The 20436-nt window shown below is 26.1% G+C and overlaps 1 protein-coding gene across 3 annotated transcripts in view; it reads right to left on the reverse strand.

Annotated features, from left to right (window-relative positions):
- The window catches only part of LOC101238721 (integrator complex subunit 9 homolog), a 63844-nt gene extending 44794 nt beyond the window's left edge, over positions 1 to 19050 (reverse strand). The window contains exons 1-7 of one of the 3 annotated variants that reach the window (XM_065814305.1): positions 18884 to 19050; positions 13071 to 13198; positions 12705 to 12771; positions 12493 to 12555; positions 9168 to 9251; positions 7530 to 7585; positions 556 to 642 (exon numbers count right to left, since the gene is read on the reverse strand). In XM_065814305.1, the coding sequence (XP_065670377.1) occupies positions 556 to 642; positions 7530 to 7585; positions 9168 to 9251; positions 12493 to 12555; positions 12705 to 12771; positions 13071 to 13198; positions 18884 to 18892 (494 nt within the window). In that variant the 5' untranslated portion in view covers positions 18893 to 19050. Of the gene's footprint in view, positions 1 to 555; positions 643 to 7529; positions 7586 to 9167; positions 9252 to 12492; positions 12556 to 12704; positions 12772 to 13070; positions 13199 to 18296; positions 18672 to 18727; positions 18856 to 18883 lie in introns of those variants that run through there. The other 2 variants (XM_065814308.1, XM_065814306.1) reach the window with 2 other exon arrangements.
- Between the last annotated feature and the right edge of the window lie 1386 nt (positions 19051 to 20436).

Here is a 20436-nt window from a genome sequence, read left to right on the forward strand (position 1 = left end):
ATGATAATAAGATAGATGTGTGGTGTGACTCACGAATGATGTAAATAATAAAAAAAGCAATGCTCTTAAACAAAGATTTCATATAGTAAGTGTATCTAATAAGGCACGTCAAAGAAGACTAAGGTAGTTTACAGCATGTAAAGATGATGATGATGATGATGATGATGATGATTTACAGCATGTAAATGATGATGATGATGATGATGATGATGATGATGATGATGATGATGATGATGATGATGATGATGATGATGATGATGATGATGATGATGATGATGATGATGATGATGATGATGATGATGATGAAGATGATGATGATGACAATGACGATGATATAAAATAAGTAACTGTCATACATATATAAATATATATATATATATATATATTTATATATATATATATATATATATATATATATATTATATATATATATATATATATATATATATATATATATATATATATATATATATATATATATCATCTCATTCCTCACAACACTAAACACAACTTTTCTTTCGTTTATTTTGGTTATTAAAATGTAAAATACATCACTTTTGTATATCTTTATTCTTCCACAGAGTGAATTTCTTTTTTTGAAGAAAAGATTCATTGTAAGAAACCAACTCTTCCATATATAATCTAAAAAAAAAAAAGAATGTTTTAAAAATATATAATGCAATACCAAGTGACAATGATATTGTTTTAATAAGGATTTTAAAATGATTGCTTTTGTATAACTGCAGCTCAATATATTACAAATATTAATAAGTTAAACTTTCAGACATTTAATTCATACAGTAACGAACAAAACATGGTGGACAATCTCAGGTTCAAAACAAAACTTGATCAAAAATTGAAAAAAGTATAACAATTGAACATATCAATTAATAATAGTTTATTATATTCTTAACAAAATTTTAATTTAATTTTTAAAAATTTTCTTTGATTTTGAAAATGGGTATACTGGTTTCAAAATCAGCCAGGATACATCACTGGTAGTATACAATCACTAAAACAAAACCAAGCTGATCTTTGAATGGAGGGTGATACTATTTAACAACAGTCGCTGCAGTTGGTAAAGTACATGTTTAGAGCTCCATATTCTACATATTCTGTTAGCATTTAATCATCTTGAATGTTAAACAGGCCCAGTTTTTCATTAATAATGTTTTGGCTAAGTTGATTATATGATGTCTTAGTGGCAACTCATTTGTATAGAAATGACATATGAACAAAACAAGTTTTTTTCTAAATTTTATTTCTACATGTTTGATGACTCCAGTGTTTACGCTTGTAGAGTCTCCTTCAACAGCCATTAAAGATTTGTCAATCTCTCAGTCAACCATACAAAAAATATTATTTGCTACTATCTCATGCAAAGTGTAACATTTTTTGTTGCTTTCTCAGGAGTAAAGTAAAATATTTTTGTCAGGTTCTATACAAACAGAATAGTTCTCTTCTTTCCCAGTTACTTGAAACTTTGCATTTGACCCATTAAGTTCAATCATTTTTTTGGTTTGAGCAATTATCCCATCACAAAATATACATTTTACTTAACTTTTTTAATATTGTCAGAATCCTTGTTAAAATCAGAGATGGTTTTTTCTTGCACTCTAGAAACTTTACAATGGTAGATAACTAACTTTTTATCATCAGACATTATTAATCCTGCATCAATAAATGTTGGTGTAGCAATTAGAAAGTGATAAGGGCACCAGCCCCGGCTGAAAATGAGACTTTTTGCGATCCCGGCCCCAGCAAAATGTTAAGATTTAGCAGGAGTTGATAACCGGGGCTAGAAAAAAAATTTTAACTTTTAATATATTATAATTTTATAATTGCATTTACAATTTATTAAATACTAGCATATATTTACATAGTTTTAAACTCTAATTTACTTCCAACAAGGTTGCAAGCAACCACTATTAAGTTATGAGTTTCTTTAAAACAGAGGATAGGGTTAAAAAGCTCGGAAATAGTTAATTGAAGACTTAAAAAGCTGCAAGTTGCATAAAAATGGAAAGCATGAAGATGAGTAAGCGTTATAAGGTTTTTTTGATGTGCAAGGAAAAAAACTTGATAAATAAAAGTTTTTATAGCATGAAGGCATAGATACAGTAAAAGGATGCAACTTGTTGAATAAAAAGCCAAGCAAGAATGAGTTTTGGTTTATTGTAATAGCAGTGTTTCATAGAAAGACGTGCGATCGCACGTCATTGTATGTCCAGGCAAATCACATTTTGCTTTGACGGTTTGACCGTGGCTATTTCAAAAAACATTTCAAAAAGCGCTGAATAAAAATATTCTGAATTATACCTTAAGTGAAATAAATTACATTGAAACTAAATTAATTTTTATTAAAGTATTATTGACAGTTGTATATAATTTCTTTAACTTATATTATATAAATTATTTAAGTATGCATTTTTATAATAAATGTTATTAAAAAATAAAAAATTATTTTGTTTTTATAAATGATGACTTTCTAAGACAACGAAAGTCTCTTTAACGAATTGTAATATAAAAATCATTAAAGTTGATACATTTTTAAAAAAATTTTGTTAAAAATAAAAGACAAATGTTTTTGCAAGCCGTTACAATTAAATAAGTTTGATCTTTAATGCTTTTATATTATTGAAACACTTTTTAATAAAGTAACAAAACACTTCTAATGAATTTTTACATTAAGTATTAATAAACTGTTTGTTTTTTTGTTTATTTGTTTTTTGTATAAATATTTATTTTTATTATAAACGTTAATTTTTTATAACAAATTTAACTAAAAAAACAAAATACAAATGCTAAAACAAAGAATGAAATTTTTTTTTTTGAAAGTTTTTTAATGCGTAATTTTTTACTAGTTTACATTTACATGGAAACTGATGTTTTTAAATTAGTAAAAAAAAACACTATAATTTAAATTAAGCAAGAGTTTTTTATTTATTTTATTTTAAACAATCATTAAAAGTAAATTGTTCTTTTTATTTTAAGGGTTTCCGATAATATTATATAAACATTAAAGAAGATAAGAAATTATTCCGAACATAATTAAAAACATGATTTAAATAAACTAAGCATTTTAATTTGTTGAGTTTTGTTTTAGTTTTTTTTTTTTTTATTATTTTCTCTTTTGTCAAGATTTTTTTTTCTTTTTTAAAGTAAAGTTTTTTTTAGATAAGTTTGAGTAAATTTTTTTAGCGCATTTTTAAATTTTGAAAACTTGTTAAAAGCTGGTCAAATTGTCAAAACAAAGTATTTTTTGCGTGGTCATATAATTGTGTGCGATCACAAGTCTTCCTGTGAAAAACTGAATAGAGATGATGGTTCATTTAAGCATTGACCATGATAGTATTTGTAGAAAAAGAAATACAACCTTGCAACAAAGGGAGAGTGGGTCAAGCTTGGCAAATAAAGCCTAATTACGTTTACAATGTGCTTTTAGTCTTTGTCTGCTTGTTCTAAGCAACCAAAAAGTGAAGACTTTTTGTCAAGGCAAGAGTATAAAGTTGATTCGTCAACGTCTAGAACCTAAAACTTGAAATAAGATACAAGATTTAGTAAGCTGAAAATAACAGAGCTTAACATTGGACAGGAGCTTTTAACACTGGCTTGTTGCAATAATAAAAGGACATTTGTTCTTAAGAGAGATATTCTTGTAAAAAAGATGAAATAAATGATTACGGTTTAATACAGCAACTGCTCAAGATGGTGAAAAATGTTGAGTAGGATCAGGTTTGACTTAAAATTGAAGAGACGGCATAAAAGCTTCCAAGCTTTTATTCCAGAAGGAACAAAAGCTTCCAAGATGCACATTTATGCATACATAATATGGATATAAACATATATGTTTGCTATTTATTTAGATGCTGGCATACAATATCCTTTTATATTTATAAAAACTTCAGTATTTATATGATGTAGTATTTGCCCAAAGAGAAGATGATCAGATGCATTTGTGTTGTGACTCTAGCAAGATAAGAAAACGAGGCATAACCTTTGACGGATTAAAAAAAACGTTGTATCTAACAACATTTGTTAGAGAAGATTAAATTTAATTTAGGTAATTTAGGTATCAGCACATAGAGAGGTAGCAGCTTCAGGAGAAAATGGTTGTGGTAGAAAAAAGAAAATTGAAGAGAGTGCCTGACATATTGTATGAGTGAGCTTTAGTTAAGGAAAGTAAATGCTCTTGATTTATATTAGAGAAGCAGCATAAAAGAGTTAATATAAGAGAAACAGCAAAAAAGAGGAAGCTTAAGCCTGATGATGATGATGAAGATGATGATGATGAAGATGATGATGATGATGATGATGATGATGATGATGATGATGATGATGATGATGATCATGATCATGATCATGATCATGATCATGATGATGATGATGATGATGATGATGATCATGATCATGATGATGATGATGATGATGATGATGATGATGATGATGATGATGATGATGATGATGATGATGATGATGATGATGATGATGATGATGATCATGATGATCATGATGATGATCATGATGATGGTAACGATTATGATGATCATATTGATCATAATGATGTTTATACATTCATATACATACAATATATAACATGAATTTTGAATAAAATAAAAAAACTTTGGGATGTAAAAATGTTTATGCAGCCCCGGTCACAAACCTGGCCATAGCCCCGGCTGTATTTTATCAAACCTGGCCCTAGCCCCAGTCAAATTTCAGCCCCAGTCGCTTATTAGTAGCAATTGCAGCTGCAGCACTTGCAGACACCCAATATTTATATTTAAATTAAAACAAAAAAATGAACATGTTTATTTTTTTGTTTTAATTTTAACAATTTATAATTTAAATTATAAATAAAATAATTAAAACAAAAACGGCTTAACGAAAATTTTATATTCTAAAATAAAATAATTAAAATAAAAACAACAAAACAAACATTTTACTTTAATTATATTAAAATAAAAACAAATAAAAAATTTAATTTAAATTTTAAATTAAATGATTAGAATTAAGTCAACAAAACAGATCTTATAACTCGAGTTCATTGTGAGTGTTTATTTTCTTTGCTGGTTTAAGATCAAAGTTAAACATTCTTAGATAGAAGATCCAAAACATGTACTTTACCAATTGCAGCAACTGTTGTTAAATAGTATCACCCTCCATTCAAAGATCAGCTTGGTTTTGTTTCAGTACTAAAAACATTGTTGTGTCCTAATACTAAAGAGAATAGAAGTGTAGTTATTAATAAGCTTAAAGATATTTAGAGTTACTGGAAATAAAAATCTACAAAATAGTGATTTTTCTCCCGGACCAAGAAAAACTCTTGTTCTGAACTTTAATGCTGAAAAATTGGTAGACCTGATATAATGGGAGTCACTGGTTTATAAACCAGTCCTAACTACCTCTCTAACAACTGAAATCAAAGTGCTTTTATCAAATCCTATGTAGGAGCCAAATTAACCATGTCATGGACAATCTGTTGAATGTTGCATAAAGCAAGTCACAGAAACTTCAATTCGAGTGTACACTCATGAAAAGAGAGAAGGATTTGTCCAAACTTATGAGGTGAGTAGAAAGTTAATAACTAAAAATAACAGTAAACAAGACCTTGAAAATTTGACACAAATTTTCAAGGTCTTGTTTACTGTCATAAAAATAAATTAAGTATACATATAAATTTTTGTAGTAAATTTATAACACTTATTGGAATAATTTGGTATTTCAAAAAAATCTTGCTGTATTTCTAAATCAATCAATATCAATAAAATTATTACGCGATATTAGGCCAAAATGTATTTCTCAATCTGTTTTTAGTTTTCAACTAAGATGTATAATATCTAAAATTCAAATTTTAAAATAAAAATCTTCCGTTTAAATTTTATACAAATTCTTGAGGAAAATATATTCATATAATTTTACATCATCTCAATTGCTAAAATATTGTATAAAGCCTTTGTTCATTTCCTTGACGAATATGCAGCACCAATCTGGAATCCGTCAAAGAAATATGATATATCAGTTCTTGAAAAAGTTCAAAGTTATTATTATTATTATCATTATTATTATTATTATTATAAATAAACATTTATATCCTAACTGTATATACTTATCAAATAAAGTAAAAAACTAATATTTAAATCATTTTTTTTTTTTTAATTTAAGTCAATATAATGTTTTTTATAATTTAATTGAAATTTGAAATAAGAAAGTTGAAATAAGAGAGGAATTTAAAAGTGAAAATCAAATGTGAAAGTTTGAAAATCAACCATGCTAAATTAGCAGGTTTTATGCAAGAGTTATTAATTTGAGTTCCTTGAATATACTTATATTTGCGAATAAATAGAAAAAATCAGCAATGTGACAAAACACTTTATTTTTGGTATTCAAAATAAATATTCATAAAATAAAATATATATTTATTTGCTAAATAAAATATAAATTTATTTACAAAATAAAATATTCATTTATTAACAAAATAAAATATTTACTTACACATGATAGTTTTGATAAACTTAATTTAAATAATTTATGTACCAACAGCACTATATATTACAATGTTGCGCATGAGTGAATCAATACAAACAAACATAACAACAAAAACAACAAAAATTTCTAGAAAACAAGTCTAGAAAGCTTAGACTACTTGATCCCATACAACCATCAAGAAGAATATTTTTAAATTTATTTATGTATAAAGGTTCCAGCATGGTTTTAGTTAGTTCTTGCTTGTGGCTAAAATATTCTAAAATTTAACTTGCCATTATTATGACAAATTTTAAAAAGCATAAGAATTAATATGTGTGTTCTTATGTTCTATTACGGATAGTCCTATTTGTTTGACCTACATACTAGGGTGTGTTGATTATAGACTTTTTAAATTAAAAAAATTGGGTGTTACTAAAAGGTGCAGAATTTTATGGAGAATCCAAATATGGTTTTAAAATTTGAATTAAAAAATTTTTTACTTAGGTGGTTTAACTTTTGTTGCTATTTTTTTAATTTAAAAGTTTTGAATAAAGCAAAGTAAAATATTTTTTTCAAAAACCTATTTTTATAAATTTATGTGAAACAAACTATCAATTGTTTGTTGATTTACACAGTTTGCAATATAATAGTTGAATTATTTTATTTTAATGAATTAATTAAATTACATTATTTGTATTATTAAATTTTTAATTAATTAATTTACATTAATTTGTATTATTAAAATATTACTCAATTTTAGCTATATATATACTTGTTTCAACTATGCCATTCTTCTGCATGTTTTTACTTTAACATTTAATTAACATAAGCAGGTGGCTCTTACATCAAAATGTAAGAGGTCTGAGAAAAGTACCAATAAAAACGAATATAAACTTAATAATTACAAAAACCATAAAATAAACTTGAAACCATAAAATAAACTTGAAACCATAATATAAACTTGAAACCATAAAATAAACTTGAAACCATAAAATAAATTTGAAACAAAAAAATGACTCCTTATTGTGATTAAAAAATGTTTCATTAAAAAAAATGTTTACCTTCCAAAGTGCAAGGTAGGCTCAGTTGCAAATACTTTACCATTAAACCCAGAATACTAAAAATAAAGATAAAAATTAATATTAAATACTAAATTATACTTTACTTGATCATCTTTAACAATTTTCTTTTTCAAATCTTAATCAAGTAGTTTAACTTGTCAGAAAGAAAATTTTATTTATTTATTGCATATGATTAAATCATTTTAAACTAAATATAAACTTCTGTTGCAAAATAAGTTAATGCTGAAAGTTTAAAAACTCCGAAAAGTTGATGTCATCTTAAAGCTAGTTGGTAAATTGTTATCAACAAGTTAATCAACAAGGTTGACTAGTTAATGTCATATTAAGCAGGTTTCAGTAGTTTTATTTTTTTGAGGAAATTTGATGAAAAAAATTAGAAAGTGGTAAGAAGACACAATTTAATCAGCAAAACTCCCAACTGTAGGCTGAAAAACATCGAGCTATTGGCACCATCAAATTAGCAAAATTTTGAATGCTAGAGTCAAAATCTTGAATGCTAGAGTCATCTGTTTAATAACATTGTTCTAACTACAATATATATTATACCAATATATAAATCTATAAAAAACTATATATTGAACCCTGATTAAGCAATTTTAATGAGAGAGGAATGCAAAGAAAAAGTGTATTTGATTGAATTATAAGAATATATACTTTAAGTCATCAAAATGTTGAGTCAAAAGATGTCTTTGTTATAAAATTGTCATTAAAAAAGCATATGCATATACATATACATATCTGAAAATAGAATGTAAATGTAATACATTTACATTCCAATTGTGTTTTTTAACACAATAAAATTAAATATTAATGTTGAGGCACCTGCTATTAGTACTATTTCTGTGTGGTTTGCTATCAATGTACTGCATTTTAGAATGATAATTCCACAAATAAATTATCTTTTCTAAAAGTTGCGAATTTTTTGTGATCACATATTAGGTCTTTGGAAATCATTCTCTGTGCTGTGGAGTTTACCAATTTTGTAGCACGTTTTTTGTACTGATTTAGTCTTATATCTTTTACCACATACAGATATATAGTGCTCTTGAAATAATACCAACTTACTGATCTCCTAAAATCCATATTTTAATATGCCACTGTTTGGTTCGCATCATATGCTTTGCTTAGATTGCAGCAGTTAACTTGGGGCCTTAAAACTGTAAATCTTTTAATTTTCTCCAAACTGTGTGTTTAGGAGCATCCTTGAGAGTTTTTTGAGAGCATCATTCGTCATATGATAGCCTTGAGAATTCGATCACAAAAAAAAATTTAGTGCATCTAATAGTTCGGCCAGGGATTGTAAATTTGCAATTAAATAATTTGAATTGATTTTAACTACTTCCACATGTATACATATAAACCCTTTTAAATATAATACAGAAATATTTTGCATAACTTTGAATGTGATAAACTTAGGTCTGTATTCACATCTTTCTGTTTAATTGAGTTTAACAGAGCGTTATGCAAATTCTTATTGAGCAAAAAAAAAATTTTTAATTATTAAAAATAAATCAAATAATAAAATAAAATTTTTGATAAAATTATTGTAAATTAAAAACTATATATTATTAGCAAAAATAAATAAAAAATTTTTACAAACATAATAAATTTTATTACCTCAGTTACATAAGGAAGAGCAAGAATGTTATAAAAATTAGTCAAAAGTATGACATCTATTGTTGAGAAATCAATCAAACCACTCTAAAAATAAAATGAAAATAAAAAAAAGATATTATTATTATTTTGAAAAAGGTGGCTTTAAAGCGGTTTATTTAAGTTTGATATTTCAAACTTATTTTATTAAACAAATAAAAAAAAGCTTTTAATTAACTTAATTAAGGTTTTTTTAATTTTTTTTTAACAAAAACTCTTATTTCCTTTAAAAGTATCTACTCCAATTGAAAGCAATAAAATTTTGGTGTCTAGTTTACATTAATATATTTGAATATTTATTGAACATGGTATAAAGATTAGTATACAGTTTAGTATTTTCTTATGTTTTAAATGGTATTATATATGGCATATACATACAGTGCATGTAATGAATAAAATCGCCCAGCGCAATATTTTGCGCTGGGCGATTTTATTCATTACATGCACTGTAAATAGGGTATTGTATATAAATATTATTAAATTATATTATATAACAAAGTATATTTGTTATACGTATTGTTTATTGAAACTTTTTTTTTAATTTTATAGTTGCATTTAGCTTTAAATAGTTTAATAAATAGACTTTAATATAAGCTTAACCGATTCGAAGATATCAGTGAATATATTTAGTTTATTAACTTATATTTGACAAAAAATATTTGATACTCCAACGTTTTGATGTTTTTGAATTTTAAATATAATAGTCATTAATTAATAGAATGTGATCGAACCTGTATGAAATTGAACCTTTAAGTGAAGTTTTAGTTTGATAAATTTTTTACGCTAGATATTTATTTATAAGATATTTATAAATATTACGCTAGATATTTACAAATATTGGGCTAGATATTTAATTTTTTAACATTTAAGTTTGGAATTTTCATTTAAATGTTGCAAGTTTTGATAATTTATTACATGGACTTTTATGCAATTCAAAGAAAGTTCTAGTTTAGCAATTCAAAGAAAAGTTTTTTGTCAAATGGACCCTAAAAAACTATACAAATTAGCGAATGGTTTGACCTAACCAGGGTGCAATTAAGAGGATAATATGATAAAGTTTAACTGGAATTTAAAAAACAAAACATGCTGTATTTAGCTTTCAAATAGAAGAAATAAATCATTTTTTATAGCTTTCTATTCACTCACTGACGAGTCCGCATTTTTTTTTTTTTGTGGAGGCCAAAACTTCACAGCGCTTTTTGAAGCAATTCTTTTGATCGTACAGTCCTGAAATTTTACAAATAATCTTTTGCCGACTAACAATAGCTATATTTGTTACATTTGATTCAATAAGTATTTTATATTTACAAATACCCCACCTCCCCGTTGGTTAGATCTGGAACTCCAAAAAAAATATCGGAAACCGAGAGGGCATCAAAAAGTGTTAAGTATCAATATAAATTTAATTAAAAATTTTACAAATATTCCATTTGTTAATTTCAAACAAATAAAAACGCGTCCAAAAAAGAACAAACACATCAACTGAGAAGAAGACCCAACCAACATTTAAATTATTAATAAAAAAAAATATGCTCCAAATATTTTTGTTAATTATTATATACAGAATTCAAATTAAATTTTTATTGAATATTAATCATAATCAATAAGTGTAATAATTCAATTTTATCAAGACTAAAAAGCAGAAAATAAAATAAATAAAAAAAACTTTTAAAAAATAGCTTTCTATTCAATCGACTAAAAAGTAGAAAATAACTTTTTTCTGTTTCTGGTACTCGTGGAAATCATGTACTTAGTAATAATCACTTTTGTAAAGCCAATACTGGAAGACATTGAAGGCAATTCATGTACTTAGTATATAGCTTTCTATTCAATCGACTAAAAAGTAGAAAATAACTTTGTTCTGTTTCTGGTACTCGTGGAAATCATGTACTTAGTAATAATCACTTTTGTAAAGCCAATACTGGAAGACATTGAAGGCAATTCATGAAAGTTGCAGAAAAAATGAAAAATGTGTAACTTCAATTCTAGTACTCCTCATGCCTTGAAAAGATAAAATTTAAAAAAAAATTTGCCAACAATGCAAATCACAAAATAATACAATTCACAAGACAAAACAATTAATAAAACAATGCAAATCAAAAAACAATGTAATTCATAAAATTATTATTTAAGATTTTGAAAGTTAAAATATATAAAAATATATATATGTTATTAGATTTGAAAACTAACCTCAGGGCTTGAAACTTCAGGTACTCCATCAATGAAGACTCTTCCTCCAATTTCGGAAGCCAATACTGGAAGACATTGAAGACAATTCATGTACGTATGTAAACAAACAAACTCATCGAAGTAAAGGAATAGAAAGTTTGGGGCCTTTAGCTTTATGTACATTTAAAACGAATTTGATTTTGAAAGCATCTGACTTAAAAGGCGCCAAACTTTCTATTCCTTTACTTCAATGAGTTTGTTTGTTTACATACGTACATGAATTGCCTTCAATGTCTTCCAGTATTGGCTTTACAAAAGTGATTATTACTAAGTACATAATTTCCAGGAGTACCAGAAACAGAAAAAAGTTATTTTCTATTTTTTAGGCGATTGAATAGAAAGCTATTTTTAAGAAGTTTTTTTTATTTATTATTTTGAATTTATGCCACATAAATTAAAATTAATGTCACGCATAAATTATGCGCGACGTACTTTATTACAAATATAACTTCTTTATTTAACAATATGCAAACTCTACTGTTTAAACATATTTTGACTTCAGCAAAAAAATTATAATTATATTTTCTATAAAATTAACTTTAATTTTCTCCCTCGCAAGTTCTTCAGACGAGCGCAATTTTTTACTTTCGCAACAAAACTAGAGAGCACTATTTGTTGCGCCCGGAAGGACATTTACGGGCATGTTTAACATGCACAGAGCGATTGCTCCTGCTTCATCACAAGGCCTGCATATAGTATTTTATTGTTTAATAGATAGTAGTCCATAACAGAACTGCACTCAACTTGTTTTTACATACAGTAACCTTGTTGCCAAAAGTTGTGTTTCAGAGTTATAGAATCGAAAAAGGGTTTAAAAAAAGTTGCAGAAAAAATGAAAAATGTGTAACTTCAATTCTAGTACCCCTCATGCCTTGAAAAGATAAAATTAAAAAAAAAATTTGCCAACAATGCAAATCACAAAATAATACAATTCACAAGACAAAACAATTAATAAAACAATCCATATCAAAAAACAATGTAATTCATAAAATTATTATTTAAGATTTTGAAAGTTAAAATATATAAAAATATATATATGTTATTAGATTTGAAAACTAACCTCAGGGCTTGAAACTTCAGGTACTCCATCAATGAAGACTCTTCCTCCAATTTCGAAAAAATTCTATAAAATATATACAAATATAATCAAACAAGGTATAACCTTACCCACTGATGAAACTTTTAAAGTTTTTTGAGTTATTTTTTAATTGTACTGCTATATAAATCCCTTTTTAAAAACAAACACATTAAAAAATAAATTTCTTAAGTAACTGTTTCAGTTCCAAGTTGCTGCTTTATTTCAGAACAAGTCCATTGCTTAAGTGAATCTTTCTTATTTCTGAAACAAATATAATATATACATTTTTTTTATTCTATCTAAAAAAAAAAAGGTCTTAGAAAGTTTAGTATCTATATCATTATCTGCAAAATATATAAAAGATTTTTAACAATGTTTTTCTTTTACATAAACAAAAAACTAAAGTTAAGATTGTTAGTCTATACTTTTTAAATGAAAATACAAAAAAACAATAAAATTCTGCACACATGTGAATACAAATATATTATGCTAATAATCAAAACAATAAACACAACTATACTACTGCTGGTAGTAAAAGCTAATTAAAAATATAAACCCACCTACATACTGCTGCTAGTGGAAGATAGTTAAGAAGAGGAGACAAATCCAAATGACAATCCAGCATGATTGTCAAATGTTTAAATTTCATTACCATGCATGGCGAACATAACCCTTTACTCAGCACGTACTAAAAAAAAAAATTTTAGTATATCAAAAATTCTTTCAATATTTCAAAATATTCAAATTCATTAAAGATATTTATCTTGTATATAACAATTTCAGTAGTCAAAACGATGGACATATTGTCCATCATTTTGACCACTGAATATTGCAGATGTTCAATAATGTAAACTAATTGCACAAAAGTAGTTATTTGAAGCTAAAAAATTGGATCATTACAAAAAAAGCATTTTTTATTCAAACAATTTTTTTTTCTTAAATTGATGATTTAATTTTCTTATAAAAAATAGTCACAAAGTAAATATCTTTAAATTTGGCTATATAGAATAAAATAAAGGCCTCTAAAAGCATACTTCATCAACTTTAATAATTTAATAGAAAAAAAATTTAAATCTCGTAGGTATAAACAAACTAATATTCGTATTATCACATTGCCACTGTCTAAACATACTTTTTTTTCTAAACACATGGGCTCACTTTGGGATTAATGCAAACCGTAAATGTAGGCATAATTCCGAAAAAATTATACAACCTTAAATTATAATAATTTTGGGGAATCACTTTGAAGTTTTCAATTATTTATGTTTTTTCTCAAATATTCATGTGTTAAAAATTTTCTAGAAATACTCATTTATGAACCAATTTTCAAGTCTTTAAGTCAATTGTTTACAGAAATCTCTTTAAAATTCGCGGTGTTTAGTAATAGTTAGAGTCAGAACTGAAAATACACATCAGGGTTGTTATACACTCGTAAAAAACGGGTATATAAAAACCCCCTCCCCTAAACAACTAATTTTCTCTAAGCCAGTCATCAAAAATGGACCTTAATTAGAAAATGTGAGAGATCATGGACATTTTCTAAAGTTGGAAAATATAACAACACACCCCAATCAACAACTGTTATTTTTTTAACACCGCAAATTCAACAATTTTTGATTAAAAACTTTTAACATTTCTTACTTAAACTTTTTTTTATAGTCTATATAATGAAAGTAACACCAAGTTGGATGTTTTTAATACAATTGTTGAAGTGTGTTCTTCTCTAAAAGAGTTCATTAAAATCGCATTTATATACATCTCAATTGTCTAAGTCTTGAAAAAAAGATTTTTGATATCAATATATATTTGTAACATACTAATTTGTAAAATTATTCTGAAGAAAGTATACAATAATCTGATTTCTTTGCATTTCTCTTATTTTTGGTTCTGCTTTGGTTTTTAGCCAGAATAAAGTTGTCTTTTCACCCGCCCATAAACATTTTTAGAAGCTTAAGATGTGAGTTTTACAGCTCTTTCTAGCAATTGAGAGTTGTTTTTCAGATCAGTAAGAGAGATTTTATTACCAGTTTGAATGGCTTGTAGTAACTCATATAAAGAAACAAACTGAAGCAGGACACTCAACCTGTATTAAAGAAACCTCAATTAAGTCTGTCCAAACACAAGCTTTGAAGTTCATGGGCATAACTGCCTTAGCTTTGAATTTAGGCTTGAAATCTGGATCAATATCCCTGGATAACCTCATCTGCATTGCAGAATTTGATTAAGAGCACAATCTCTCACAACTTTTTCATCATCTAGTAATAAAGAAAGTTTTCTTGACAGCAGCAGTAGGAGTTACCGTGAAGATTTTTCAATACAATCTTTTGAATTCTACTATCCTGTTTATTGACTAACTGTATTGTTTTATGTAGAAGCTTTGGTGTATCTTTGTAATGCTGTGAACTTTTTGCAGCAAACCACATATGACAGTTAACCTAGATTTTGTACTTTGTGATGAAGTTTAAACCATGTGTGGGTATAACAATTCTTGCATAAACCATTATAATTCTTAAAGCAAGAATAAGCCACCATGCATGGAAAACTGGGCCAGGTTTCTTGTTAGCATATTTTGTAGAAATGGAACCTTTAGCTATTCCAATACAATACTCATAAAGTTTACGCTGGTCAGTACTAAAATCACAAACAATGTTGGTATTCACATACAACTCTATCTCAGAATCTATGGGAACAAATTGAATTAAAGGTTGTTCATGCGTAAGTATGTTAAATGCTTGTTTACCAATAGGGCCTTTATACTTTTTAGGGTAATTGATTTTTCCATCTATTTCAGATATAACATGGCGAAACAGTAGTTCACACTGGTGAAGCAAATAACCTACTAAATGAATGCTACGTTTTGAAAGTTTTTCTAATTGGACAACTAAACCAATAATTACACCAGTGTTAGAACATGTATTTTCAAGAACAATTGCTTTTAAACTTTTAACACTACCATATTCAGTTAGGACATTTAATGTTGCTGAAGCCATTGTACTACCTTTACCATTTTCTATTATAACATGGGTCAGATAATTACCAGAAAATGGATCATTTTCACAAGTAAAACTGAGATGATGTTTGTCTTTGGTGGTTTGATACAACACAGGGTCCCCATTATTCTTGTATTTAATCGCATGAACTAATAAATTTTTGTCTTTTTTCCATCCACACTAATTACTTTCAGTTGTAAAACTTCTTGATGGTGCTTAGATGTAATTGAATTAGCCACTCATGCTTTTTCACAAAATACCTTTTCAATTCAGTTATTATCTGAGATTTTTTATTATTAGTCACTATTCCATAGTTTATTAATGCAGCTTTTGCTATTGCAGCTGTAGCAGCATCACTAACTTCATATCATATTGCAGCCTTAGCCAAATTAGTTAAGTCTGTGTAGTTTCTTTCAACAACTATTTGCTCTTCAAACTTATAACTTTTAGCTGTATCTAAATTTAAGGATTCAACACTAAAACTATCATCTGAATCAACTTCCGATGTCGTTTGAAGATTTCCTTGTCTAAATTCCTTTCCAGTGGTCTCCTTTTTTTCTCTAATAAACTTTTTTTCAACCCTCGTTGCCTCTACATGGTCCGCATTGTCTAATTGGAACTTCCTTTTGGTCCTATTTTGGATCTTTAAAAAGTTAAACATGGTATAAACAATTAATATTAACATAAATCCGAGTACATGATATAAACAACTCAAAACATTATTACCACGATCAGATTATATCAAACAATGGGACTTTTTTAATGTTTTATAAAACTTTTATAAAATATTACAAAACTGCTTATAAAATGTTTATTAAATGTTTTTGTAAATAGTATTTTGAATTCTATGTTTAATTTTTAGAAATAATGTTTATTAGTTAATTCCTTTAAGTTACAACATTTTTAAATTCACTTCACCACTGCAATGGTCAATGTTATGTATCACATAACAGGTGCACAATCCATAAAAAAAAAGTAGTAAACAGGTAACATACTATTTAAATAATGTAAAAGTAGTAAACATGTAACATGCTATTTAAAACATGTAATATGCTATTTAAAATAAGTAAACTAACTTGTTTGTAAATGCATACATATAATGCACCTTCTTAAAACAATTAGTTTACATATTAGTTTGGTAAATAGTTTTTTTTTAATCGACCGTAAAGCGCTATAGTTTTCTATAAATTTGCCAATTACCAAAAACCACCTAATAGTATTTTATTTCAGACCTTAAGTAACTTCATTATGAAAAATGCACTTCATTATGAAAAATGCATATAAATATACAACCCTCGGAATTAAGGTCGGCATTCGACAATGTCGAGCCTAATTCTGACCTTGTTTCTATGTTTTACAGTAAGACCTTTGTATCAAATTTTTTTTGACGACCTGATGCTGACCTCTAAAAGATTGAGGTCGGCAAATTATTGCTACAACTCCAAAGCAAAACTTTTGAAAAAATTTTTGAATTCTTTAAAAAATATTACGCGATAATTAAAAAGGAGGCTACTTTTTTGTGGTTACTACCTCTCTCAACATTTAAACTCCAAAACATAAATCTTGACAAACAAGGTTGCTGGGGGGAGGAACAAGTTGTGTGCAGTAATACCAGGGACGAGGTAGAGATTGAATTTGGAACTTTTCACTTATGAAGTGAGCGCTCTATCAAAACACCACTACTGCATTTCTAATATCTGAATATATATACCAAATATTATAGTAAAAGGTAATTGCTGGCAGTGCTGATAATTAATTCTAATGTTAATTGCCAACAAAAAATGTTGAGATATAAATTTATCTCCCAAGTTGTAAGTTAGCTTAGTACTGTAGATGTAAACACATTTTACCAGATGGTGACGCAGGTTTAGATTCCAAAAGATTTTTTATTTTCTGAAATACTATCTTTTATTTAGAAGTGCAAATAATTTATCTGCTATAATAATTATTATTGTCTACTAATTATTATTTTATTTTTAATTGTATTATTAGTTATTTTTTTTTTTTTTAATTTGCATCAAAGTGTACTCGCATTGATGTAATTCAGTTAACACGGGCAAAAAATGTTTAACATGTTGTGTTTTTTATTTAGTTATTCTTTAAAATTTCTCACTTGACGTAATTTCAACATGGATGAAAAACTGTTTGTTTTTTTTAATTAAAAAATGAAAATATTTGAAAAACTTTACTTGATTGTAATATTATATATATATATATATATATATATATATATATATATATATATATATATATATATATATATATATATATATATATATATATATATATGTATATATATATATATATATATATATATATATATATATATATATATATATATATATATATATATATATATATATATATATATATTAATATAAATTTAATATATATATATAATATTTAAACTACTTAATTCTGGTTATTACAGCAAACCATTACCCAGTACAACTTATATTATGCAACTATTATACTGTGCATCTCTAGCACTTTGTAATAACTACAATGTGTACTTATTACACTGTGAACCATAGTTCACATTACACAAAAGAATGATTATACTGTGTATGCACTCAGCAACAAATACACAGTACACCCTTTTCACAATGCAACTATTACACTGTGCAACTATTCATATGTGCAATTATCTATTACATGAAAAAATTGCTTCGTGCAATTATTATATTGTGCAGCCATTATTAGATAATATTGTACAGAGTAATAGTTGTATGATGCACTTATTACACTGTACAATTATTAGTTTTTACAACCAATAATCTGGAGAAAACAACATACCATATAAAAATTAAACTCTTATCCCTTCACTATTTAAAAAATTTGATTTTGACCATCAAGTATATGTTAATTCAAAAAATTAAATAACTTTAAAAGTATTTAATCAAAGTATTGGTCTTATCAAAAAGTTTTATAAAATCAAGATTTGATTTTATAACTAATAAAAGAACCATCCACGTTGTTTTATGTAGTATCACAGCGACTTTTTGTATCACTTGCTGAAATATATATAACCCATATATTTAACAAATGGTTAACTGTAGACAGCGCAATTTGCAGTCAATTTACAAATAATTCTTGTAGAGGTGAACTGAGTGTGCAAACATATATTACAAAATCCTACGGTAATTACTCCTTTAAATACTTTGCAAAAATAATTTATAACATGTTTATGTTATAAATTACAAAAACTTTTTTGATAAATATATTACTTTTGATGTTGTTGTTGTTGTAATACTTTAATAAATACTGTAATCTAATAAATATTTGCTTATTTTAGAACAGTTTTACATCTTATAACAAAAATTGTGTTATTGTATACAATAATTTTTTATGTAACGTAATCAAAAATTATAATTATTACTTACCAGTTTCATAATCAACAATCGATCTTTTATAGAACTTGCTCTATTAGCATAAAATTCTTAAAAAAAAAAATTCTAAACAAAACCTAATAATTTAATTGTTTCTTTTAAAACAAAAGAAAAAAGGTGAAGAACGGTGATATTTTTTCTTTTAATTTTAGTCAACTTTTTTTACTAGCTTAATAAATCCTAAACTTGAATTTAATTAAATCTTTATTTTTATATTATAACTTTTTTTTAAGCCACAATCGTTTTAGTTATTTATTATCAATTTTTTCATTAGAAAACATAAAACTTTTTTTTTTTTTTTACATTTTTTCACTTTTTTTTTTTTTATATTTTTTCACATGGCTAATTAAAACTTTAAAAATTCGGTTAAAAATTTTTCCGTGAAATTTTTTTAGGAGGTGTACCTATTTTTTTAAAACGTATTTTTTTTAGTCATAACCTGAATTCAAAATGCTCGCTTTAGGGCATTTCTATTTCTGTGCGTAATTTTTTTGTTTGTTTTTTTTTTTGTTTTTTTTTTGTTTTTACGCTAGTACTTGGAGCAATATACATACTATTTTGATTATCTTAAAAAACAATTTTAACAAAAATATTTTTTATCATGTTTTAGGGTACCTGAATGTTTAAATATGTGTATTTTTATAATTTTATATATTTTTTGTGTTAATGTCGCAATAGTTTGAAAAATATACAATGATTTTCTAAACGCTATACTCCAGCTAGATATATTTGATGACTACTATTTCTTATTGAAAATGTATTAAATATGAGTTATAGAGATATAATACTTCATTTGAAATATTTACGAGCAATTTATTTTCATAAAACTAACTACATGAACTCGACAAATTTGCAACTTCCGTGCATGATTTTTGTGCGTGGCTATACATGAATGCATTTAAACGATTGCTGTAACTCTACGATACATAATGCAGTCCTGCAACTTTCTGGAAATCTTTACTAATATATTAAATATTATCTAAAAAAAAAAGAATACTGCTAAAACTTATATTTTCCGAGGAATTAGAGTTATTTATCTAGTAACTAAAATTTGCATTTTTCTGTTCGAACATGCCTTAATTTAACATGCTTTTTAAAAAAGTTAAATTTTGTATCAATAAGTTTTTTCACATTTTTGAAATAAATCATGCTGATTATTAAAAAACATAATTTGCATGATTTGGCGGCCTACTGTCTAAATTAAACATTTAAAATAAAAACTTGCGTGTAATAACGAATAAATGTTCATAGCTTACATTCATCATGAAAAAATAAATTTAGCGTCTAACATTCAAAAATTAGTAACTAATGATGTTAAGTTACATGAGGCTCTTCTATTTGAGTTTAGGATGATCTATTTGAGTTTAGGATGATCTATTTGAGTTTAGGATGATCTAAATTATGAAAATTATGTTAAAACTAAAAAAATAGATCTCAAAACGTAAATTCAAATCTAAATTGCTAAAACATTCAAGACCCTGTTTAAGTGATTTGGATTAGATTTATAATTAACACGCTTTTGGCAACATTAAAAATAAGAACATGCC

This window comes from Hydra vulgaris, chromosome 12 (assembly GCF_038396675.1).
Source record: "Hydra vulgaris chromosome 12, alternate assembly HydraT2T_AEP".
NCBI classification, from domain to species: Eukaryota; Metazoa; Cnidaria; class Hydrozoa; order Anthoathecata; family Hydridae; genus Hydra; species Hydra vulgaris.